The sequence below is a fragment of the Pteropus alecto genome, unplaced genomic scaffold (genome assembly GCF_000325575.1).
Source record: "Pteropus alecto unplaced genomic scaffold, ASM32557v1 scaffold75, whole genome shotgun sequence".
NCBI lineage: Eukaryota > Metazoa > Chordata > Mammalia > Chiroptera > Pteropodidae > Pteropus > Pteropus alecto.
Genome location: NW_006440638.1, coordinates 20,802,669 through 20,818,860, shown reverse-complemented (window position 1 = coordinate 20,818,860; position 16,192 = coordinate 20,802,669). Strand labels below are relative to the sequence as shown.

The 16,192-nt window shown below is 41.1% G+C and overlaps 1 protein-coding gene across 3 annotated transcripts in view; it reads left to right on the top strand.

Moving 5' to 3' along the window:
- FLNB (filamin B) overlaps positions 1–16,192 on the top strand; it is a 130,919-nt gene that overhangs the window by 48,326 nt on the left and 66,401 nt on the right. For all 3 annotated transcript variants that reach the window (XM_015593691.2, XM_015593693.2, XM_006917668.3), the window contains exons 2-4: positions 3,231–3,479; positions 6,155–6,252; positions 8,482–8,629. In XM_015593691.2, coding sequence (XP_015449177.1) covers positions 3,231–3,479; positions 6,155–6,252; positions 8,482–8,629 — 495 coding nt within the window. The remainder of the gene's footprint in view (positions 1–3,230; positions 3,480–6,154; positions 6,253–8,481; positions 8,630–16,192) is intronic.

Genomic DNA, 16,192 nt, shown 5'->3' with positions numbered 1-16,192 from the left:
TGGCATTCTCTAACCTACCTACTCTTACAGCAGTCCTGTGAAGTGCTGATTGTGATTATTCCCAATTGGGAGATGAGGAAAAATAAGGTTCAGAGAGGGTGGACAGATTGTTCAAAGTGACATATCTAGTTGAGCCGCTGGTTCCAGAACCTGTACTTGCGAACCACCTAGTCACAGTGGGTAAACAGATGAGCGGGCAGGGAGCAGGGCCTGTAGCAGTCTGTTCCCTAGATGGCCAAGTCATAGTGCAGAGTATAGTCTTGGTGAGTTGTCCCCAGGCACACTAAAAGGAGGTTTCCTGAAACCCCTGCTTCTGATTGATTACTGCAGAGTCACTTGGCTGTTTCTGACCCAGTAGCCAGCTGCATTGTGGCCAGCGGATGACATGCTGTCTTACCCAGGAGAGCGGAAATGTGGAACGGTGTCTGAACAGCCTGTCCTCCCAGGCAATCACCCCTGCCACATGGTTAATTAGTAACAGTCAGGAGATAAGGTCAGCACAGTGCACGTAGTAGGTTCACAGATGGTTGTGTGGATCTAGCGCTCCTGATATAAGAAGAGAGATTAAAGATCAACATCTCCCTTACCTCTGGAGAGCTTGTCCACAAAGGCCATGTTTCCAAGATGCTTCTCAAGGTAGCCTAAAAATAACTGGTTTCCACCTCCGTAAATGTACCCATTCCAGAATTTTACTTAACAAGGTCTGGAGAACTGATATGCTGAAATGACGTGAAAACATTCCATCCTAGAATTTGCAGTAAGTAGCTCAAGTTAACTTTCTAGCTATTAAGAAAAGAAAAAAAAAAAAAAGTCTCTGCCCTCACTTCTAAGAAATGCTGGATAATTTAAGTAGTTCCAGAAGGTGTGTGTGGTTTGAGGGTCAATGTTGTCCAGAGCCGGGACCAGTTATGTGGGAGGTTGTGACTGGCTGTGTGACTCGAGTAGGAGAAACCTGTGGCCTGATTTCAAACCACCAACAATCTAAGCAGATTCTAGGAGGTGGGGCAGGCATGGTGGGTATTGGCTTATTGTATTCCTGAAAGAGGCTCTCACTAACTCTGACCGAGGTGGAATCCTGCCAGCAGAGGCTTCTGGCTGACCTGGCCTTTTCCTCCTTTTACATTTTTCTGCTCCACATTTACACTCCACATAAATATTGCAGAGCACACTCGGGTCCAGAAATTCTGCAATCTTCTGTGATAGTCAGACATCGGCACCGTGATGCTGTGTAGCATTTCATTTTCAAGGCATTGGGAGTCTCCTATTTCATGTGGGTGGAGATGGGGGAGGCTTTTTGGGCAAGTCGCCATCTTTTTATTGTTCCAAGAGTTCAGTGAAGCATTTGAACCTTCACCTGTCAAAATCACTTTGGAATGAGGATTGCCCTCCCTCCAGCTTCTTCGAATTGCAGAATGAAAGTATCATTTATCCCCATGAGACCTTAATGGGGGCTTTCCCGTTTGGACACCCACCTTGAATTCATTGGAAACAGAAGTTCTGGGCATTGTATTTTTCATAAATTTGGCTCAGACTTTTGCTGGGTCGTATTTCCCCCATAATCTTTTTGAAAAAGACTCACGCTTCATTCCTTTAGACCAACATGTATAAATTGGGTAAAAATAGAGCAAACTGGTTTCATGTCTTGATTTATGAAAGAAATCTTCAAGTTTGCATTCGAAAAACATTGAACATATAACAGGGGAATTTGAACTTTACAGACTAATGCCTGTGGCTGGATGAGACTTTGGCCTGTTCAGATCCTGCCCGATGTAAGACTGCACCCTACCTGGACCACTCCCATTATCCTGATTAGCCATAAGCACACACAAACTTACCTATTTTTTTTCTTTTTTACCCCCACTGCTCTCCTTTCTTTAGCTCGAATAAAGGAAACTGGCATGGAAAATTGCGTGGCCTGGAATTTCTTATGATCAGTTGGTTGCACTTCAAAGACAACCTCATAATAGGACATCTAATCCAAAAATGCAGTCACGGTCAAGGACTGCCCACTGGAGAAATGTATGGTCTGGTGGGATGAATCCTTGGATATCCGAGTACTGTGCAGGGTCCAGCGTTTCATGCCGATTGTTGCTGCTTTATTTTCCACAGGACCTCAGAAGCAGGGCCAGCTTCCTGATCACACCACCTGTGCAGTTGTACAGGGCCCCATGCTCAGAAAGGTCTATTTTTGGTTTAATGCCAGATCTGCTCTTGCTGTCTTGAGATTCTTAATACTTTTTGGACAAGGAGTCCTGCATTTTCATTTGTCACTGGGCCCGTGAGTTAATGTAGACAGTCCTGCCTAAAAGCTATTATTTATGCAATTCATTACATAGAACATCCAAGGGTACCTTAACTTCGAATGAGGATTGCTTAAATTTAGTTTGTCTTATCAGCCAGTTCATGACAATCTTTATGCTGTCCAGGCTTACATGATCAAGTTTTATTATGACTGGATTGGCAACTGTGAAATTAACCTTTGGTTTCTTTGGTTTTGGGTGTGGCCTTAAAGAGGATCTTTTCTTGTAAAAGAAGGGAACAATAAACAGGTTAATTTAAAAAGATAAAAGCCCCTACCCTTTCAGTTTTGAGTGGCATGCCATTTACTTCTTATCAGCACGTGAGTGTATTTTTCATGGGGTTGTAATTGGGTTTCTTTTTCAATGCAGTTTGGCATGTGTTTAACCAGCACTCAGGTGGCTTGCGGTGGTGGGTGGGTAGGACAGGCCAAGGGAGTGCCAAGACGAAGAAGGCTCAGTTTCTCCCCACAGGTGCTCACAGTCCTGAGTGGGGCGCGGGAGGTTGCCCCACCTTGGCTGGTGGGAGTGAAGTGCCACCAGCCTTTGAATCTGGCTGTTGCATGGTGAGCCAAGGTTTGTCCTGCAGCAGGATGGGGTGAAAGGTCTTCCCATCAGAGGCAATACAGACACTTAAAAAAAATTTAAGCCTTTTTATCATGGAAAATTTCCAACATACACAGAAGTAGAGACAGTATAATGCAGTCTTATGTACCTATGATCCAATGTCACTGGTTTACAATGTTTTGGAATCTTATTTCACCTATTCCACCCTCAAGTATTTTGAAGCAAACTCCAGCATTGCATTCTTTCACTCTTAGACAGTTCAGTATGGTTCTCTAACGGATGAGGACTTCATTTACTTTTTGACAAAGAATGGATTCATGCTTATGCAACCCAGAGGGATGACCAAGCCTGTGCCTATCTCTCCAGATAGCAAAGCCATCGTGGATGGGAACCTGAAGCTCATCTTGGGCCTGGTGTGGACACTGATCCTCCACTACTCTATCTCCATGCCCGTGTGGGAGGATGAAGGGGATGACGATGCCAAGAAGCAGACGCCAAAGCAGAGGCTGCTGGGATGGATACAGAACAAGATCCCCTACTTGCCCATTACCAACTTTAACCAGAACTGGCAAGATGGCAAAGCCCTGGGAGCCTTGGTAGACAGCTGTGCTCCAGGTAAGTGCCCATTGCTGCCGAAGCCATCTCTCCAGGATGGGGCTCTGTGGGCCCTAAGCCTCTAGGTTTTCAATGGGAAAGCTTGGTTTGCTGTGATTGGTGTATTTCTACTTTTTTTTTTAGCCCATTGTAAGGTAGCTAAAGGAACTAAAAATGGCTCTGTTTACCTTTTCAATGGCAGGTCTTCTAGGTGTATCCACTGACTTTTTTGAGCATTGAATTCAGTTATTTATCCAAATTCCCAGCAAAGGCCTTAATGTTTAGAGCAGGTCTTGCGTTTAGGTTCCAGACTCCAAAGTCCTCTTTGTTCTCATAGTTGCTGCTTAGTTTCCTGTTGGCTTTGGCCCAAAAAAACCCCTCCAAAAATAAGCAAAGAAAAAAAAATGTGTCCATTCTAGATGGCCTGGCTTGAAAATCTAAAAACTTCAATTGAGTGGAAAGTACCCATTTTTATCAACCACTGGGTTGACTATATATGGCCTTCTTCACTGTTTTCTCTCTTGCTGTGAAATAGTGCTTGGTCGGGATCCAGTTGGAGCCTTCTGCCTTTGTCTGAGTGGTTGAGTGTACCCCAGGGCAGTAATTATCCTCACAGAGGGTTTAGATTAATGGGTAAAATTCGCTGGTACATACTCAATAGGAAATCCAGAGCCTGTGTTTATATGTACACCCTAAAATTGTTTTTAATAAAAAATCTCTAATAATGATATTTTCCATTTGCTGAGTGCTCTGTATGTGCTGGGCACAGTAGTATTTAGTAAGCTAATGGTTCCCAACATGCTCAGAGCAGAACTATCTGGTGTCAGTTGGATAGGGAAGGAGGGCTGACTTCTGGGCTTTGTTCTTCCTTGAGAGCCTGTAAGCTGCTGTCATCTAGAAGTAACTCAAAGCTCAGCAGTAGTTCATTTCCCAGTGCCCTCTTCCTTGTTTCCACCCAGAGACGCATTTTAGGGTACCTTTTTTCAGTTTAAACCTGGGGATTTTCACGCCAATCCTATATTCCTTGTGCTTACAAAGATTTTAAAGATAATTCTAGGTTTTGGCCTTTGAGCAAATGGATTTTTAAATTGTACAAGATACTAGTCCAGTCTTTTTAGATATATCCAGGAACAAGACTGTGATATTGTGACTTAAAATGAAAAATATATATTTGGTCTTTGTCCCCTTTCCTGGCACTGAGCTCCTGAAACCCTTGGGATTTCCTAAGTGATAAGAGCCATGATAATAGTGTCTTTCAAACACAACCTGAGTTTATGTTAATGAGGTGACTTTTGGAAGGCCCCTAAGGATGGGGGCTGGTTGTCTTGGGCGCCAACCAATGATTAGAGAGTTGGAACTTTCACCCCTGTCTTCTGACCTCCAGGAAGGGGAGATGCGCTGAAGGTTGAGCTAATCACTAATGACCAGTGGTTCAATCAATCTTGCTTACATACTGAAGTGTCCACAAAAATCCCCGAACTATGGGGTTTAGGGAGCTTCCAGGTTGGTGAACAGAGGATGGTCCTGAGAGGGTGGCAGTACACTCGGAGAGGGCATGGAAGCTTCTTGCTCCCTCTCCTACCTTGCCCTAAGCATCTCTTCCAGCTTACTGTTCCTGAGTTGTACCCTTTTATAATAAACTGGTAATCTAATGAGTAAAACTTTTCCTGAGTTCTGTGAACCACTCTAGTAAGTAATCAAACCTGAGGAGGGAGTCATGAAGCCTAAGTGACAACCTAGATATGTGATTGGTGTCTGAAGTGGAGAGGGGGTGCTGTCTTGTGAGACTGAGCCCTTAAGTTTTGGGATCTGATGCTATCTCTAGGTAAATAGTGTCAGAATTGAGTTAAATAGTAGGACGCCCAGCTGGTTTCAACCCCATGCATTTGGTGACCAGAAGTGTTAGTGTGGAAGGTCAAAAAAAATCTCCTGCAAAAAGGTACCAGGCCCAAATGGTTTTGCAGCCTTTGTTTATTTATTTATACCACACCATTAAGGAATGGTAATTCTTATCTTAATGCAGGAAGATAACATGCTGAAGGAGAAGTTTCCACTAAGACAGAATATTTCCACCCTTGCATACTCAAAACCCTTATACTGGTATAGCAGTGGTCTCTATTTTGGCGCCAGGGACTGGTGCTCCTATGAGAATCTAATGACTGGCGATCTGAGGTGGAGCTGAGGCAGTGATGCTAGTGCTGGGGAGCGGCTGCAAATACAGATGAAGTTTGGGTTGCTTGCCCGTCGCTCACCTCCTGCTATGCGACCTGGTTCCTCACAGGCACTGACTGATACTGGTCTGTGGTCCGGGGATTGGGGACCCCCGCCTTATAGTATTTATAGATGCTCTTCAACTTAACGATGGAGTTATGTCCTGATACATCCATTGTAACTTGAAAAGATCCAAATTTGAAAATGCACTTAATACATGTAACCTACCAAACATAGCTTAGCCTAGCCTACCTTAAACATGCTCAGGACACCTATATTAGCCTATAGTTGGGCAAAATCATCTCGTTGTCACCGCCCAGCCATCATGAGGGTATCGAACTAAATGTCGCCAGCTTGAGAAAAGATCAGAATTCAAAATTAGGAGTGTGGTTTCTATTGATGCATACTGCTTTCACACCACTCTGAAGTCCAAAAATCTCTTCAGGCAACTAATACTAACAGCATCTTTTGTGTTATGTTAACAGGTCTGTGCCCAGACTGGGAATCCTGGGACCCACGAAAGCCTGTGGATAATGCACGAGAAGCCATGCAGCAGGCAGACGACTGGCTGGGTGTCCCACAGGTATGTGTACAGCATGCCATGTCCCATGAGGTTGTTTCCTCCCTCCAGTCTGCTTCAGTGTCTCTTTGGGCACCCCTTTGGGTCCTCAGCATCAGCCTTCAAACAGTATTGCTCATGATATGTTCTTACCTTCCTCAGTTTACTCATAAAAATAGGTTCTCATTGACTTCGGTGCTTGTGGATCATCCAAAAAACTTCACTCTTTGTCACATGCAGCAAATTTTTTTAGTATTTCTGTTCTAAAAATTTCAAAGTCTGTCTTTGGACACCAGACTGCAAATGAAGATCATAATGATTAAGTTGAACTGTAAGAAATTGTCAATATTTGGCCACTTTCTACTTATTTAAAAAATACTTTTAAGATAATATTTTAGGAAAAGTCACAGGAGGGAAAACATAAAATTTAAACCAGGATAACCTACAATCAATGAAAATTGTAGAAGAATTTGTATCGCCCACAATCTTACCACAGAAATATAATAAGAGAACTTGAAAATTTAATAAGTTTTGAGAACCATCTGCAGTAGCCACATTGCTTAGTTGAGGTCTAGTCTTCTAAGCCCTTCCAAGAAGTCTAAAAATAAAACTCCACTTGACAATGAAACACCATGACTCCAATGTTCAGAACCCTCGTCAAGAAAAGTTGTGGGTAGCTGGTGCCACGGGATGCGTGACCTCACTACAGCCTCCATTAAGGTGTACGTTGGTGTTCAGAGTTGAGTTTAGTGTATTTTGTAATAGGATCCCTTGGGGGAGAGAAAAACTTGCCTATATTCCTTTGGTTTGGTTTTGGCATCACGGCTCTGCTTCATGGCCCATTTCTTGGCTCTTCCATCCTCAGGAAGTGGTGTGTTATGTTTTTCATCTCCTCTTAAACCTAAAATCTTCAACCTTTTGACAGTCACGTGATGTTGGCACTATAAAGTTGTTGAAGGAGCTGCCTAGAAGAAATGCCAAATCAATGCACATCCTACATATTATGGAATGTTCTGAAGGCAACTGTACAAACCCAGATAGCTATTTTGTTGCTGCAGGCTAATCATTAGAATGTTTTTTGGTGTTTTTTTATTGTGTGATGAGGGAAGCTGGGCACATAGATTGTTCATCTGCATTTGGTTAACCTGGTTCATGAGACACAGAGTCTTCTGTTCATCTCAGGAGGTGTGGCTTACCTCTTTTTGGTGGCAGGAGGGTCTTTTGTGCTATTTAGGGCTAGATCAGGTGGTAGAACTAAGGCTATGATGCTTTCAGAGAGGCCGCCTGTCCAGCATGGGTTATAAATGACTAATCTTGCTTCTAAGCTGAATATCAGGAGAAATTCATCCCCTCCCCATTTTTAAGTGGCTCATAATGTGCTGAGGCCTGTCTTAGCTCCGGCTGCCATAACAAAATACCATAGTCTGGTGGCTTAAACAACAGACATTTATTTCTCATTTCTATAGGCTAGAAGTCCAAGATCAAGGTGCCAGCAGATTCGGTTTTTGACGAGGGCTTTCTTTCTGGCTTGGCAGAGAAGGGGCGGGGAGGGGAGTGCAGCATGAGCACATGCACAAGCAGGCACATGCACATTCAGATCTTCCTTTTCTTGTAAGGGCACTAATCATGACCTGGTGGCCCCACCCTCATGGGCTCATCTGAACCTGATTACCTCCCACCTCCTAATACCATGTTAGGGCTTCAACGTGTGAATCGTGAGAGGACGCAAAGACTCATTCTGTAAGGGCGCATACTAATTTGTCACTGTGTTGTCTCTTTTTGTTTTTATTTTAATTCTTTAAATTAGTAGCAGAGTTAACAGAGATGCAGACAATGTATAGATGAGCAAAGGAAAAAGCCAGTTTTTGTGTTTTTGTTTTCAAATAATATGCTCTAATTCCATGTGTACTTTTTCTTCATCCTTCACATTTGATGTAGTTTATATGTTTTGGAAAGTTTGACCCGGGGAGTGAGTGGGCTTTTTTTTGTTTGGGGTGGGTGTGTGGGTGGACACGCATCTCTGGAAATTACATGTAGAATTGTGTGGAGTGGGTCTTCAGCACCCAAAGGGAATGGTGACACCTCTAAAAGGTTAAAAACACTGATCTTGGCATGTCAATTTAATGTAATTTCACTTGAGAAGTAGACTCAACATCTTAATATTTGTAGTGTTTGGTTTAAGAGACATTTGCAAAATCTTTAGTAGTTGCAGATTGATTGTTCTGGCATTCATTTACCATGTCCTTATTCTAGGTTATCACTCCTGAAGAAATTATTCACCCAGATGTGGATGAGCACTCCGTGATGACTTACCTGTCCCAGTTCCCCAAAGCCAAGCTCAAGCCAGGGGCTCCTCTTAAACCCAAACTCAACCCCAAGAAAGCCAGGGCCTATGGCAGAGGTAAGCACTTGTCATGTTGGATTTGAGGCTTGTCCTCTGGTCTTAGAGATTATTATGTGGCTTCATTTTCAAAATCTGTTTGGCACCTGCTTCAAGCACAGGCTTAATTCTTAAAGACACTGCAGGCTGCCTTTGTCAGATTTTTTTAACCCAAGGGTTCATTTGTTTATGACCATCTTCTGCTTTGTGAATCTAGGCTTTAAGAAATGCTGGTGCTTTAATGTGATGGAGACTGATGGGTTTGTTGCTTTGCGATTTTAGTATATTAACCCTGGGACAAAGAAAGGGCTATTATTCACATTTTTCAGATGGGGAATCAGTCATGGTCCATTGGGATGAGGGAATAGGGGAAGGGGCCTGGGTCATCTGGCTGCTGATTCATTTTTCCTTTGGTTATGCTAAAGATGCCCTAGATTTCCAGATGGGGTGAGAGCTATTGATAACCCCTGGCAGATACTTCCTTGCTAAGACATCCTGTTTATGCAGCTGCCAGGAGTATTCTGCTTAGAACATTATAGTGGATTGAAGGCATTTCGAGGCATTTGTTGTTCTGATTGGGACCTGGCATAGTTTTTAAAGGAGAACAATTCGCCGTCAGCCCAGTGTGATTTCTGATAAAGATAAGCACACTGAGGTACAACACATTCCCTTTTCCATAGGAGTGCATTATATTTCTTAATTTTCATAGTGACAGTTGGCATAACATTTAGACACACAAAATAACTTGTAGATTCTCTTCTAGAATCTACAGTTCTTTTCATTCTAATATAATAGTTTTCTCTTGCCCTTTGTGCTTTGTTTGTATGGGCGGTGGGGGAGGGAGGAAGATTGTTGCATTTTTTGAAAATAAATTTCAGGCACGGTGACATTTAACTCTTGAATATGTCAGCAAGCCTGCCCAAAGAATAAAATATCTTCTTCCATAGCCACAGTATTCATCATCACACATAAGAAAATTAACAATAATTTCATGTCAGTTAATATCCAGTTTTGTTTTTAAATTTTTCTATTGTCCTGAAATTGTCTTTTATATAGTTTTTTTGTTATTTTACAAACCAAGATCTGATTATGATTCACATAAATATTTATTTCTCTTTATACTCTTTTAATTTAGAATAATTTTCCCCAACTTTTTTTTTTTTTAATGACATTGACTTTCTGAAGAGTCCACAGCACTTGTCTTGCGGATGTCCCATACACTCACTAATTCCTTGTGAAGATAGCATTGCCACGCTTGGTGTCAACTTAGACTTAAGATGTCACTCAACCAGGGCAGTGGTGCTGACTGTGTGCAGTTCTCAATCTTGGTGTCCAGGTCCTTCTCATATGTCTTTTAGCATGATTTAGACCAGAAGACAGTCGGAAATTTCTGCAACAAACCCACTTGCCATATGAAGTACTTTTAGCAATGAGGGTGGGGTCTGTGCAATCTTTTGTGTTATATATATATGAACTAGGGACTTTGTTTGAAGCCCTCTCCCCATGTGCAGTCACTCCAAAGTCAGCATGTCCCTGCTTACTTCAAAAGTGCTTTCTCTAAGCCATACCAAAGGTGGTGGCTGGAATAGGAATCTTTGATTTTAAAGGTTATGCTTCCTAACTGGCAAAAAAAAAAAAAGCTGCAAACAGCCAAATCTCTTGCCAACAAATGGGTCATATGGATTGAATCTAATCAAATCATAAAATGCTCCCTTTGCAATAACCTTATCACTTGTTGTCCACCACCCCTATTGTTATGTGAAATGATTTCCTTTCATGGTGCTATTTTCTAAAACAGGGACGACTTGTTACAGTTCAGGAATGTGGCTTGTCATTGCCATTTCCTTTATCTGCCTCCTTGTAAGTGCTATGAACTTGGGGAGCAAACACACCTTAAAAAATTATGTATATATACACACACATATATAAGCACACATACATACACACATATGTATGTATGCATATGTATGTTTTTTGTGGTAAAATATATATAATATGACATTCACTAATTTAACCATTTTGTATGTGTGTATTTTTTAAATTTTTTAAATTTTATTTAGTTTCAAGTATACAGTACATTGGTTAGACATCTATATAGTTAGTAAAATGATCCCCCCAGTTGCTCCCTCCCTCCCCTGACCTTCCACCTAGCCAGTGTATTAATGCTAACTGCATTCCCTATGCCGTTCTCCCCATCCCTGGGACTTTCCATCAGCTACTAATTTGTACTTCTTTAGCCCTTCACTCCATTCTCCCAGCCCTCCAAACTCCCCTCCCCTCTGTCCATCACCTAATTGTCCACTACATTTGTGAGTCTGCTTTGGATTAGTTTGTTCTTTTTATTCCTTAAATTCCACATATAAGTGAAATCATAGTGTTTAACTTTCTCTGTCTGACTTAAATACCTTATAGGTCCATCAAAGCAATATCTTTCGCCATCCCCTTCCTTTCATATGTAGCGGTCTTGTTTTCTTATCCTTTCAGCCACTCTTTCTTTTGGTTGGAACACTTAATTCTTTTCCATTTAAGGTATTTATTGATAGGAATGTAATTGTTACCATTCTTTATTCTTGTTTTGATACATGTTTTTTTCTTCTTAAAGAAGTCCCTCCAACATTTCCTGTAATACTGGCTTAGTGGGATAAATTCCTTTAGCTTATTTTTGTCTGAGAAGCTCCTTATCTGTCCTTCAACTCTAAATGATAGCTTTGCTGGATAAATTATTCTTGGTTGTATCTGCTGGGTCTTCATCCTATCGAATATTTTGTGCCAAACCTTTCTGTCCTGCATAGTTTCTTTTGAGAAATCAGCTGCCAGTCTTATGGGTGTTCTCTTATAAGTAATTATCTGTTTTTCTCTTGCTGCTTTTAATATTCTTTCTTTGCATTTAACCTTTGGCATTTTAATTATGATGTGCCTTGATGTGGGCCTCTTTGGATCCTTGATTTTTGGAATTCTCTGAGCTTCCCGGAGTTTTATGTCCATTTCCTTCACCAGGTTTGGGAAGTTTTCCATCATTTTTTCAAACAGCTGTTCAACATCTTGATTTTCTTCAGTTACGCCGATCAGACGAATATTTGGAGCCTTAATAGTATCCCATATGCCCCTTAAATTATTTTTATAGTCTTGACATCTTTTTTCTTGCCATTCTGATTGAGTGTCCTGATTTGCTTTCCTGTCCTTTAGATAGGGCATGTGATCTTCTTCTTTATTCACTTTGTTTATTCCTTTGTTTATTTCATATAATATACTTCTCATCTCAGATAATGCGTTCTCCATTTCACATTGGTTCTCTTTTATAATTTCCATTTCCATTTCCATTTTTATCTCTTTGTTAGAGTTCTCTACACTCCCCAAAAGTTCATTGAGCATCTTTATAACTAGTGTTTTGAACTCTTCATCTGTTAGATTACTTGACTCCATTATATCCGGATCTCTGTTCTGTTCTGTCATATGGTTTCTGCTTCTTTGTGTTCCCATTTTGGCTGCCTTTCCATGTCGGTTTCTATGCAAAACTCCTAAGTCTCCCGGTTTTCTTAGTGTGGATTTGTGAAATAGGTGTCCAGTGGCACAGTCCTGAGAGGGGTTCAGCTGCAGGCCAAATTTATCCGAAACCTCTACTTCTCTTGGGCCACCTGTTAAGATTCAGCAAGCAATCCACAGATGCTGTGCTTATAGTTGCCTCAAAAGGCCACATCAGAAACCAAGGCCAGCTGCCTCCACCAGCGTGAGTCTCAGCAAGAAGCATCTGGGCGGAGCAACCTCTGTTATCCAATTTGATGACTTCACAACTATGGCAGTGCTGTGTCGGGTGCATTGGGAGGTGGGAGGTCTCAACAGGGAACTGTGGATCCTGCTGACACTTCTGTACCAAGAGTCTCTCACATCGGCCTTCACTCCGACAATGTCTCCCTGTAAGTCCCTGGTGACCCCTGCATGCAGCCAAATGGGCACTGGTGCTCAGAGCAAGCAAGTCCGTCACCGCAAAAATCCACTTGCGGACACGGCCCCTTTAAGAGACGTCCGCCGCCACCATAACCTCATCTCACTCAGCCACTTGGGACTGGGCAGCCCTGCATCTTCGCCCCGTCCCACCTTCTGCTGTTGCAGGGTACTTTCTTTGATTTTCCATAGTTGTATGGCTTGTTCATCTAGATCCCAGGCGATTTTTCCTTGCCGCTGCTCCTTGTTTTCATCACAACTTTGATTCAGCCGCCAGAGGGATGAACAGAGCCTCTGTCATCTATGCCATTTTTTTTCTCCCCAATTTAACCATTTTTTAGTGTACCAGACAGTGGCATTAAGTATATTCTTTGGATTATGCAACCAAAACATTTTCATCTTCCTAGACTGAAACTCTGTACCTTAAACAGTAATTCCCCATTCCCTCCTACCCCTCAGCCCCTGGTAACCACCAATCTACTTTCTGTCTCTATGAGTTTGCCTATTTTAGGTACCTGATATAAGTAGAATTATATGTGGCATATGTCCCTTGGTGTCTGGTTTACTTCACTCGGCATGATTTTAAGGTTCATTTATGTTGTCACATGTATAAGAATTTCATTCCCTTTTAAAAATGAATAATATTAAATTGTTTATCTACTACGTTTTGTTTATCTACTCTTCTGTCAAGGAATAATTGGGTTGTTTTCCCTCTTAGTTATTGTAGCTAATGCGCTGTGAAGATGAGTTGCTGCTTCCACTTTTTTGGGTAGATACCTAGAAGTAGGGTTGCTGGAGCATACGGTAATGCTACATTTAACCTTTTTTCCTTTGTAAGTAGGAAGACAAAATGGTCACTTTAGGCAATGAGGTCATATATGAGGCCACATGGGCGGAGCCTTAAGATTTTACTTGTCTCATGGGGAGACAGGGCAGGGACAGCTTGCTCTCTCCCCTGTGTGTCCACAATTGCTCCATTTCTTTCAGCTGAGCCAAAGAATAGAGAACATTTCCTCTCCTGGTTTCTATAAGGGTTGAGAGGTTTGCTTTATTTTATCTTTTGGATATTGACTAGACTACAGTTACCAGCCACTTACCCTTGTAGATCCATTCACTTAGCCCTGACGTGTTTAGTTCCAGTGGGTTGAAAGGGGAGAGGCTGAGCTGAGGTAAACCTACAACTACAAATGGATCCTTGTGGTGCGCTCTCTTGCATGGTTGGATAGATTGAAAGTGCATATCTATGAGCTAAGCAGAAACCTTTTCCAAAACTTATATTCCGTGTGAAGCATTAACTGCACAGCAAGACTTGAGCACTCTTCGTTCTGAGTGATTGTAGGGAATGGTTGTCTGTGCGTGGTAAGCATAGCTTCCAGGGAGTTTACAGAGTGTGGAATGTGGTTCGGCCTCCTAACCAACCATGGTTAGCCAGGGTCTTGGATAAGTTGCAGAGTTAGTTGTTCCTCTCATGCCGTTGGAGTCAGATGGAGTATATATTTATGAATATATTAAGTGCATGCTTAAATCTATTCGTTAAATAATGTGATCATAATGTAAGTTTTATGCAAAAGAAAATTGTTAGAAAATAAAAATCAAAAGCCTGCTTACTTCCCAACTGCCAATCCCATGCCTTCCTTTAGTCTGAGGTATTCCTTTCCAGTTTTTCTTTTTGATTCCATTCTTTTTCTATTTATATAACAATATACCACCAATTCTTAAACTAAATTATCAGAAAACTAATACAAATCCTAAGTATGGTAAAAAATGACTCAGCGTCTTCAACAAACTGATGGCAAGGAAAAGAAGAGATGGAGAAAAACCTAGTGATTAAATGTGACTTAAGAGACTCAACAACTAATTGTAATATATCAACCTTATCTGGATCCTATTTAAACTGACTGTTAAAAGAAATTTACAACACTTTTAAGATAATTGGAAATTTGAACACTGAATATTTGATCATATTAAGGAATTTTTTGTTAATTTTTTAATGGGAAATTTTTTTTGGTGTTGATATTCTAAAAACATCTTTTAAAAGATACATAGTAATGTTTATGGGTGAAAAATATGAGGTCTAGATTTTGTATCAAAATGATACAGGAGGCAGGAAGGAAGAGTTGGGAGTAAAGATATGAAACAAGACTGGCCAGGATTAATTGTTGAAGCTAGGTGATAGGTACACAGGGCTTCACTTTACAGTTTTTTCATGTGTGTCTAGATAGATTTAGAATTTTCCATAATGAAAAACTTTTTAAAAAAGTAGTACTTGAACTTCTGCTTCTGGGAAGATAAATTGAAGTACTTTTCCTAATTTTTCCCATTAAGTACAACTGAAATACCTGGGCATTTTCTGCAGAGCAAACTTTTTTTCCCTTTTATTTTCGTCTTTTATTTTTTTCTCTTGCCTAACTATATTTAGCTGATAACAGTCAGGCAAGAGAAGGAAGTAAAAGACACATAATGGAAAGTAAGAAATAAAACTGTCCCTATTTGCCGATGGCATGGAATAAGATTCTGAAAGAGAAAAGGCAGCCTGGCTAGAGACCTTGAAACCCAAGGACTGACACAGTAATGAGTTCCTTGGTTTTTCTTTTGCCTATGTATCCCAGACTTGGAACTGAAGAAGCTGACAACCTGGAAATGCCAGGGGACACAAACACAAAAAGCCCAACAAAGCATGCTCTTTCTGGCCAGAAGACCAGGAAAGGGCAGTCTAGCAAGGCAGAACACTTTTAGACAATCATTGCTCTACTCTGCCAAACACTACAGCAAAAGCTGTGGTCCCTACCCCCACTTATACCAGTGAAGGCCAAATGGGGACCTAGACTTTTACCACAGATAAGGAGGCCACATTTGCCCCAATTATGTAAATAGAGGTCATTTGAGGAGTAGTAATGAGGCACTCCTACCCCTTCCAGCTACTGGTGGGGGAGGCCTAATAAAAGCTGGAACCTCCAACCTCCACCCACCAGTGAGGAGCCTTCCTCACTTTGAATATAAGTGAAGGTCGAATGGGAAACCTGGGTTTCTTGCCCCACTGTCAGTAAGAAGGCACCCTCCTTTCCTCTGCTGAAGTGGTATTATAAAAAGGCAGCTAAAAAAGTTTAAATGAGACCCAGAGTCTCATAACATAATACTCAGGTTTTAATTTAAAAAATCACTCATCATACCAAGAACCAGAAAGATCTCAAACTGAATGAAGAAAGACAATCAATTGATACCAACATTGAGGTAATACAGATGTTAGAATTATTTGATAAATATTTTAAAGCAGCAATTATAAAAAGGCTTCCATAAGCAATTACAAATATACTTGCAAAAAACAAAAAAATGAAAAATCTCGGCAAAGAAATAGAAGGTATAAAGAAGAACCAAATAAAATTTTTAGAACTGAAAAAATGCAATAACTGAAATAACTCAATGGATGAGCTCAATAGCAGAATGAAAGGACAGAGAAAAGAATCAGTAAACTGGAAGATAGAACAATAAAAATTACCCAATCTGAATGACAGAGGAAGTAGACTAAAAAAAATGAACATAGTCTCAGGGACCAGTGGGATGATAACAAAACACCTAACATTCAGAGACCAAGAAGAATAAAAAGAGGGCAGGGCTAAAAAAAAAAATTGCTCAAAGAAATAC